General features: G+C 35.5%; 1 protein-coding gene across 1 annotated transcript; it reads right to left on the minus strand.

Annotated features, from left to right (window-relative positions):
- Positions 2,681-5,834, minus strand: LOC109717813. The gene is made up of 4 exons (XM_020243736.1): positions 5,611-5,834; positions 4,862-5,237; positions 4,087-4,214; positions 2,681-3,366 (listed from the first exon to the last, which is right to left on the minus strand). Exons 1-4 carry the CDS (start codon positions 5,668-5,670, stop codon positions 2,908-2,910), a joined length of 1,023 nt encoding a protein of 340 aa, XP_020099325.1. The 5' UTR covers positions 5,671-5,834; the 3' UTR covers positions 2,681-2,907.

Here is a 10,564-nt window from a genome sequence, read left to right on the forward strand (position 1 = left end):
CGTTCTATGTTCACACGAACGAATCGCCAAATCTTTTAATTAACTATAGCTAATGATGGGATAATCGATTAAATTAAACAAAATATCTAATACAATACTTGTTGATGGAGAAAGCGGAGTTAGGTATTTTATTTAAAAAGTGGCCAAAAACAATTTAGGAGTTTTTTAATTGTATGTTCTCCAAATGCTTGAACTAGAGCTGGAATTGAGTTAGGCTTTAGTTCCACTTGGAACCTGGTTTAAATTACGCGTGTATTTTAAACCTTGAGATCGGTCTAAAGGGGGACCATGCAAGGTTTGATGAATTAATAAATTTTTGTACCAGATCGAGCCGAGTCAATCAGAGAAACGAAAAGAATTAATCCATGTTTGGCCCAAATTATTTGCTTATCTTGAATTTTGAGGTATAATTCGATTTGACTCGATTAGGGACGCAAATGGATCCTGGTTGGTAAAGCTCCCGTCCCAATCCGTCCGAAATAGCAAGTGAGGACCATCGTTTTTTGATCTGCCAAAAATTTGTCAGATTTGCTCCAAATGGAGCGGGGACCCAAAAAACAAAAAGATAAAAATCAAATCTAAATATTTTAAATCAAATTTAATAAAATCAATCGTCGATTCAAATATCTCATCATCGAAAATAGTTTGTTAGCACAGAAGCATTTATGCTCCTAAGAGTACAACAGGCCTATAATAAAGTATATTACTTAAGATAAATCCACATTTATTTGAATGAGAAGCATAATATGGAAACTCAGATCATTTGCATTGTTGGGAATGCTAATGTCTTGGGTACTTATGGTTTGCATGTCCTTCCCCCTAGGCCCAGTAAAATGCCCACTGAAGAATGAATAGATTATAATGGGCCCTTTGAATACATTAAATTTTTCACTCTCGGATCCGAAATATATGAACGTTACAGTGAAAAAAATATTTGCTCATAAGAAACGTCCAATTTTCATCAACAAAAACTCTATGCACCAGTTTGGTTCGGGGTTAAGGGGTAGAATAATCCCTTAACCTCGAAGTTATCAAACACCCAATTTGGGTTGTCGGGTTAGCTAACCCGATCCCCAATGGGCTATCCCGGGATAGCTGATTTCGCCCCACCCCACTACTCCAACCAAACAAAATACTATTTAACACACTATCCTTCTTATCCCTCCTACTCTAACCAAACACTATTTTACCTATATCTAGACTAAATCCAATTCTCAACCAAACATAAAATTACTCTAACCCACCTTAACCCTGAACTTAACTCTATCTCTGGAATAACAAGTTTTTACTTAACCTTGAACCAAACGGTGGCGGGACTGTTTGGTTGCACGCATTTGCAACTGCATTGCAGTTACAAATGTATGCAACCTCAATTCATGTGTTTGGTTTAATGCAGTTGAGTCCAACTGCGGCAGTTGCAACTGTATAAGAAGGTCCAAATGCTGTAGTTGGAACTACATCCAAATTGGCTGTAGTTCCAACTGCAGCAATTGATGAGGAATAGAATCACCGATAAATTAAAAATAATAAATAAATAAATTTTATATATATATAAAAATAAACATACTTACAAATAAACTCATACTAATAAAATTTTTTAGGCGATACAAGTTTTGTGCAAAAAATTAAATTTTTTTAAATTTATTTTATTCAAAATATAAAAAATAATTTTTTTCTTAAATCTTCATAGAATATGATTGTGTAAGTCAACTTAATAAGTTTTAATTAATTATAATTATTAAATTTGGAAAAAAAATGAGAGAATCGTTTAAATTTTTAAAGTTTGATTTACATGTTAAAATTAAATAAATTAAAAATTTTAAATGTGTCAATTGATAAGTTGAAGAATTATTGAAAAATATAAAAATATTATATATATTCACTTATTTATTTATAGATAGTAAATTTAAATAATTAATAAAATTATACAATTATTTTATGTATAGCAAAGGTAATCTCACCGCTCTATCTTAAGGATGTCAATGGGTATGGATAATTGAAATTTTATCCGAACCCGAACCTGAATGAAACGAATATATCCGATGGATATGGATATGGATATGGATTCGGATATTGACATAAAAAATAGAAACCCGACGAATATGGATTCAGATATAGATTTTGATTGTACCCGACCCGAACCCGACCCGAACCAGAATTTATTTTGTATTATATATAATATATATATATATATATATATATATATATAAATTTGATGTTATATTTAAATTTATATTTTAAAAATTTAGATTTAATATAATATGTTTTGAAATATTGAAAAAAGAAATAATTATTTTGGGTTTAAATTTTCGGGTTCGGGTTCGGATTCGGTTTCGGATTTTTGGTCGGGTTCAGGTTTGTATATGAATTTTTAAAATCCGTCGGGTTCGGGTTCGAAGTCGGGTTCGAGTTTTTAAAAATTCACCCCGAATCCGACCCGTTGACATCTCTACTCTATCTAAAGAGGTGATAAGATTCACAAATACAACTATCAACTTCAAATTACCAAACAGAAAAAATGCAACAGCAACCGTTGTATCTACACAAAACCAAACAAACTATATGTAATTACAACTACTGAATTTTTAACTGCATGCATTTTTAACTATACTGCATTTACGACTACATCCAACCAAACGACCCCCGTAAGGAGCTGCTTCTAAAACAAACAAAAGCAATGATGCAATGCAATGAATATTAATTCGTATGTCCCGAGTATCAAACAAAGTGGCTGCAAAAGGGAAGAGTTTAGATTCCTTTCAGTGCAAACATTGTCGTGATAGTATCCTTACATTTCGTATCAGCTTTCCCAGAAAAGAATTTTGATGTCACTTGGAAATAACAATAAAACCAATTTGAAACTAAAAAATTCAGGGATTGTATTTGATTATCCCTCCAACAAGTTTGCTAATCTTTCCAACCGTCTTTTGCCGATCTCCGTGAGGCGAGCCCTTTAGATGATGGAGTCGAAGAGGGTTTCGACGGCGTTATGGGCGCCTCCACATCGTCGTCCCAACCATCTCCCCAATTATTATCCCACAATTCCGACAGGTCGGGTTCCTTCTTCCCCCCACTCGAAACAGGCAGAGCCATGTCCACCTTCTGGTACGCGGAGCTGCCTTCATGAGAGTGCGGCCTCCTCCTCCAGAACTTGATGCACAACAAAGCCGATCCTATAATTCCAACTGCAGCGAGAAACACAAATATCGACGCTGCACGTGTACGCCGGTTAATATAGCTGGACACCCTAGATGTTTCTCTCGCATTACCGGAGAGCGTGTTCCGCAGATTGAGGCTGCATTGCCCCTCCCCCGCTTTCAATACTATCATGGTATCATTTGCACCATCACGAAGAGAAACATTGATCTGCAAAATTTAAATCCAAAACGTAATATGTCATCTAAAGGAAGTTCCTCAAAACAATTGTGAGAAGGTTAGCATTCAACATATATTAAAAAATGGCTGATTCATGCAGGAAACAATCTTCATTTAAGCCGATTAATGTCAGAAATCTGAATCTCAGAGAATGGGCAAAACAGTTAGAAGCCAAACAGTTAGAAGCCTTGATGATGAGCCACTCAGAAACTTCAGATGATATGTGAACAGTCTAAAAGACACAAATAAAAAGGCTGCCGTAGGATGCGGAATGGATGCCTTCGTTCATTAAGTTGATAGGAAACATAAATTTATGTGGCCAATGAGAAGATTTTTTAGGACAACACATAACTTTCAGATAGTCAACTCCAAATTTCAGATAGTTATGCTGTCTTGTGTACATTTCAATAGAAACTTCTGGCTAGCAATCACAGAGCCAAAATAACTGGCCGACCGTATTATTCATGTGTTTGGTTGACAAAAAAAATCCAAAGCTTCACTAATAGAAAGCTAAAATATGTTTTCGAGCCCAAAAACAGAAACTCCGAGTTGAAGCAGCTTCTGATGCAACAACCAGCTCTTCAGAAGATTTTCAGACCAAACAGGCCTTAAGTAATATAGACAGAAAAGCAGCCACCAATTTTATGATGCAACTATACATGATGACCCATTTAAGACTTGCAAGTAATGAACTCCATCTCCTATTAATACCTTCTTCTTCTCCTTCGCTTGAAGCTGGACTATAGCTTGCTCTAGTGTGACAAAGTCGGGGGCAACGATGTGAACATCAAGAGAACCTGTTCCTCTGTTCTCTATAAGAAGTGAAAGATCTAGCGAATCTGGCAGAAGAATTGCAGGTAATCTTATTACGCTCAAGCATTACAAAGATTCAAAACAAAGCTAAATAGAAAGATGTACAGCTTGCAACTTTGGAATCCATCATACTGCCACATTTTAAAATAAAGTATAGCGAACATATTAAAAATTGTTGAGTACGCATGAGCAAGCAAGGAAGCAGATACCAGAAGAACCACTTGATCCACTCAAGTTGTAATTTACAATAGCATTCTGCTGAATTGAATACAGAAGTATTAGCTTTAGATATATATTTTGGTTAAAATTATTGAAAACTAGGATTTTGACATAAGTTTTACTTTTTTATGGTACTATTTCTGCTAAAACAAGAATACCATCTAATTACAAGTTTACCCTCATCAAGTCTACAACTTACAGTACCTCAAAATTAGACATAAAATTGATTTTGTATTATGAGAACAATTTCATGAGTAATAATTTGATCCGAGGATTTCCGCAAGTTCTATCAACAAGCAAGACCTAAGCAGTGTATATTACCTATGCTGAGGTTGACCACATACTTAGTTTTCTCCAAATCACATTATCTATTAACCAAATGCTTTTTGGCATTCCCAAAAACAGGGACAAGGTAATCTAGCTTATCGAAAAGCCTTGAATCTTGATCCCGTACCTTGTCCGGGGACTCTTAAGCAAGCAATGAACTTCTTCTTCTCATCAGTGCATCTATTGGACGGATCGCACTCTTCAACATAAGAGTCCCTCAACGGCTGCGTCTTAGACGCCAAGCTCCCATCTGAACTCCCTTCCCCAGAATCTTCCTCAACCTTCGTCTCCTTCACCGGCTGATCTTTCCTCTCAAGAGAACTTTCACTAGAATCATCCTTCTCATCATTTTTCTTAGTACCATTTTGCAATCCTTTGCCCTGTTCTATACGCTTTTTCTCTCCTCCCGCATCAACCGGATCTGGCGGAGACATCTCTGCCGCATTGGAATGTTTAACAATGGTGTCATTGTTCGTAGTTGATGGGAAACTATCGGAATCACCCTGAATTCAACAAAACTATCAATGCACTTTATCCATCTAAAACAAAATCTACCAATATTTTTCTCATTAAAATGGATCAACTAAGCCTCCTTCGAATATGATACTTAAACAATGCGAATCAAAAAAATTCCACAACCATGTCGGTAAAGATGCGACCTTTACTCAATAGAATGCATCATAAGCAAATGTAAACAAATGAGTTTTGCGTAATTTAATTGGCCTAATACAAACAAAATCCCCCCAAAACACACTGATTCATCACAAGAACAAGCTCGTAGAATATACTAAATTCTACAAAAAAAAAAGAAAAAAGAACTATCTCATTGAGTAGAGATCTAAATTAACTATATAAAGAAAAACAAATCTCACTCACCTCAGATGCAACGAGGGGAATCACGAGGGCGATTAAGAAGAGGACACCGATCCCCTTCATCTATTCAACTTATTCTCGAGTAACAAGGAGGCAACGGAACTAGAGAAGCGATCTACTTTGCTTCACATCCGAAACCCTAAACCCCATTCGCGACCACTTCGTTGACCTAATCGGAGACATCGAGAGGACGAAGAAGAAGAAGTATAAAAAAAAAAAAAAAAAAAAAAATGGAGTTAAATAATTTGCCACCCTTGCATGGCTACAATGTGCACAGCTCTTTCTTTACTACAAGACAATCATATTTTTAANATAAAAAAAAAAAAAAAAAAAACAAATGGAGTGAGCCAACCGATTTCTTGGGGAATCGGATTCGGATCTACTTGTAGCTCAAGCGACGCTTCGAATATCAAAGTGTCGGACCGGTTCAGTATAAAAAAATCAGTGGAGAATCAACCGTGACTCCGTTAAGACCAAGAGCGAGTCAAACGGGGTTAGATAAGCCGGGTCGGATCGGACTGGGCCAGTTGTGGTTGTTGATCCGGCCATAGATTTTTTATTTTATTTCATTTTAATTCTGCGCGTACGTCCCTATTATCCCACTACGAGAAAACGAGCCAAACACGAATGAGCCGGAGTATCCCACTACGAGAAAACGAGCCAAACACGAATGAGCCGGAGTAGCTCGTGTTCACTTGTTTTATAAAACGAGCTGAAAGCTCGTAAAATATCGAGCTGAAAAATTCAGTTTGTATTCGACTTGTTTATTAACGAGTTGAACCTGAGCTAACGTACAAACAGCAAGTTAGATTACCAACCTTACTACTCGATGAAAACTTAAAATAAAATTAAAAAAATTAGAATCTTAATTTTAATAATTAAAATTTACAAAATATTAGTCTCTTTTTATTTGGATCAGCCTAAACCCAGTAGAGAGATCAATTTGGGCCTAAGGAATCTGCAATCTATCTGGGCCATCAAATTTCCAAATAATCAGGTTATCCATTTTGCGCTCAAGCTATAGATAGCGCACCGCTTCGCTATTGTTGTTGGGTCAGCAAATCTCCAACTAATCAGGTCATCCATTTTGCGCCCAGGCTATAGATAGCGCACCGCTTGGCTATTGTGGTTTCGCATGCCGTTCCACGCGGAACTGCAAGAAAGAATGGATCCGATAAAGCTCCGAATCCGGCGATGAGCGGTGGTGGGCCAAACAAGGCCTTTCTATTGCAACTTTTGTAGCCCATTGGGAAGAGGCCTAATAAGTTCCATCTATTTTTGTGATTATATATGGCCCGTTAAACAAACGGTCTAGGGCGTGTGTTGATGTATTGAGATCACTCACTACTTATTATTGCGAAGGCCACAAGCGCGAAAGAGAAAAGCCCATTAGAATTTGCCTATGTTTTTGAGCGTGTAGGACTTGGTTGAAGCTATTGAAGAACTAGTGTAATAACCCGCACGATGTGTCGAATAAAAATTTTTTAGTAAAAATTTTTAGATTAAATGAATAAATATATAATATAAAAAAGAGACAAAAATATATAACAACATTTGATTGAATTTAATAATATAAAAAATATATTAAAGATTTTAGAATAAAATTATAATTCAATGCAAAACAATGAAAGATAGAAAAAACTATAAAAGAAGAAAAATTATTATATAAATATCGGACCCCTTTGCACTCTTGTCTAGAGCATTTTCTACTGACATCGACGATTTCATGAGATACCACAGTGCCTTTAACCGCTTCCCGACAACTCCGTATTCTAGCTGATACTTTTCGTCTTCGGGGGCCATTACAGGAGGGGGAAGCATCTCGATCCTTTGTATAACTATACAATACAAATTTAGATACAAATATTACACATCTTCACCGACCGTTTCTAGAGCAAGTGGCAAAGGGTTTGGTGGTTGGTACCCGAGATCCAAGTTTGAATCCTAGTTGATTCACATTTCTAGCTAAATTTATTTCTAAATGAAATAAACGAAGCGGGTAGCATGCTACCTATCTCTCAAAAAAAAAAAGTACACATCTTCTATATATATATAATATAAAACCAACAACCAAAAAAAAAGTATATAAAGAAAAAAAAAAGTATATTGATTTAGAGAGAAAAAATAAATATCATCAAATTTTCTCAATTAATTATTAAACATAAAAAAAAAATGGTAACGAAGAAAGATAGTACCTAATTGGTGCGGCCATTGAAATTAGTTAATTAAGAAAAATTTTCTACATTGATGATTTTGGGTGAAGATGGAGAGATGGATGGTGATTTTTATATATAAAGTAAATTATTTCAACATCTTTCCAATTTCATCTTTTATGGAGGGTGGACCAAAGGCCACTGAAAAAAAAAAAAGAAGAAGTAAATATGAATAAATACAATGGAAAGCGAAGAGCCATTAAAAAAAACAGACTAAATACAGTTTTTTAGAGTAGAATAAATAGTTTAGGGCCCATTTTCTTTAAATTAAGGAGGTGCATCCACATAAAATTTAGATATGAGAATTTATGTATAGGTATGAATATAAATTGCTATTTAAGAAGAGCTGTTTAAAAAAATACCAGTAATTTTTAAACTCCCGCCTACAACTTTTCGCGGTAGCAAAAAATTCTTTTGGTGGGTTAGCTTTTAGGGCTCAGTAGTTGTTTCATAGATATCAAAAACGTAAAATTTATTCCTACATCGAGATCGGGGAATCTTCATGCATCGTTCGGAGCTGACAACTCAATCTCAATGGGCCTATTTCGATGCCCAAATTTTTTGTTTAGGGCATCTCTTTATTTACTTAAAATTTTTAAAAATTAGTTGACGAGAAATAAAATCAAATGACCATAAATGCGTAGTTGCATAAGAAGATATAAACTAGAGATTGTAAAGTCATAGCCATAATAAGTATATTGATGCGGACTAAAATTAAATTCATAGGACACTGCAACGACCCGCAGAAGAAAAAAAATACAATATTGTGAAAAACAAGACATCGAACAATTCCGGTCGGTTATTTTACACAATATCAGCGTAGGTGAATCTAATTTTCAGAAGCATTTCAAAGGAACATCGATTTGTCGGCAATATAAGATTACGGAGATCCAATCAAAGGCAATGGCGCTACACTATCGTTGACAAAACCCGTCACTTAAGACGTTTACAAAAGGCGCTTTGAAAGGGAGCGCTTTTGTTCGACACTGATTAATAAGCTCAAAAAAACGGCCGGTCAACGGTCGCAAATATGGGTTTCTAAAATTGAGTCTAATTCGTGTTAATTACGTGTAATGTAGTTGGCGCTATCCGGGGTCAAAGGGAAACGTTCGAGCAGTGGCGAGGCGACACGTGTCCCCCGTGGTTCACGCCCCCGCCGCTGCGCGACGCGGTGGGCCCGGTTTTTGTGAAGTCAAATGTCCCCCCAAGCTCACGTGGGCGGTGGTCCACTATCCAATGGTAGTAGTACATGTGGCAATACTGGTCCCAAGCTCACGGAGCTTCTCGAACATGGGGCCCACTCTTTCTAACTCTACTATATCATATTTATATTATATTATTATAATAATTAGTTAATTATATATATATTTTTTTAAAAGTATTTTAAAAATATATTTTTAATAATTATGATGGGACAGATGAGCTCTAAAAAAAAAAAAAATCTAATTGGCTAGGGACGCCACATTAATAATATAATTGATAAATTTTAGACTTTTTCATCTGCATAGACACTCTGCAATTAAAAATAACTTTTTTTTAAAAAAAAAAGAGTAAAATAACATACTATATATTTTGTTTTTTTTGTATAAAAAGTAAATTTAATTAGAAATATAAAATAATTAGTTTTCAGACTTAAAATTTTGATTATTAATAATTAAATTTTTTGCCACTTACAGCACAGACCGGTCGGTAAAGTTATAGTAATTAAAAGTCAAACAATCTAATTCGTGAGTAGGAGAATGTGCAAGAAATTTACGGGTTGGCATTTAAATTTGCATCCAAGGATGAAAATGAAACATAAATTTTCATTACTCTCAAGAGCAGAATACAAAATAGTTCCTATCTCTATGAAAATTCTAACTTCTAAATTCGTTCGATACTCTACTCTAAATTCGCAAAAAAATTATAAATATATTTAGATGACTGAATTGAACAAGCCCGTCAATACGCGATTAGGTTTGTATAATTGAGGCCTCCACTGGATTTGTACTGGCGTGTTATGTGGGTCATAGACCGTAGCTTTCAAAGAAATCGTCGAAAAGTTCATCATTAATCACCTTTCCTTCAAATTTTGTTAGGCCCCAATATAAATCGACCACTTTGACCTAATTTCTATACTTGTGTTATAGCAAAATGCTGAAATGAGCCTTTTATGCTATGGAATATAAAATATTAAAAATATTGTCTTATGATATCTTAAGTTTTTGAATGATAATGCATAATGGTTCTAATTTCGAGTGTTCTAGACAACTTTATGTAATTTCAGGGGTCTATTCCTTGTGTGAACAAATGAAGATATTATTCAAAATAGCCGAATCATTTGATTATTATTAAGGGTCCGTTTGGCATTAAGGATCACCCAACGTTAGTAAGAAAAATCAAAGTTAGGATAGAAGCATATAGAAAATGTTTCTCTACTTTTCGATAGGATTGCAGAAAATATATTATAACTACAATGACCCGACTTCCCAGGGGGTCATCCATCCTAGGACTACTCCTCTCCTAGCACGCTTAACTCTCTTAACCTCTTGGGTCTTGTCACCACCCAAAATGCTTAAGCCAGGTTAAGAGTTTAGCTCTATTATATCTTATATATAGGACTATCTGGGGTCTCACAATCTCCCCTCCTTTAAGCCCTGACGTCCTCGTCAGGCTCAGACTCATAAGTACCAGACGATGTGAGACTCGTTTTGCTAGCCCGTCATCCAGACCCTCGCTCAGCCGAGACTCATCTCACACTTCCG

This window comes from Ananas comosus, linkage group 11 (genome assembly GCF_001540865.1).
Source record: "Ananas comosus cultivar F153 linkage group 11, ASM154086v1, whole genome shotgun sequence".
In the NCBI taxonomy this organism is placed as follows: domain Eukaryota; kingdom Viridiplantae; phylum Streptophyta; class Magnoliopsida; order Poales; family Bromeliaceae; genus Ananas; species Ananas comosus.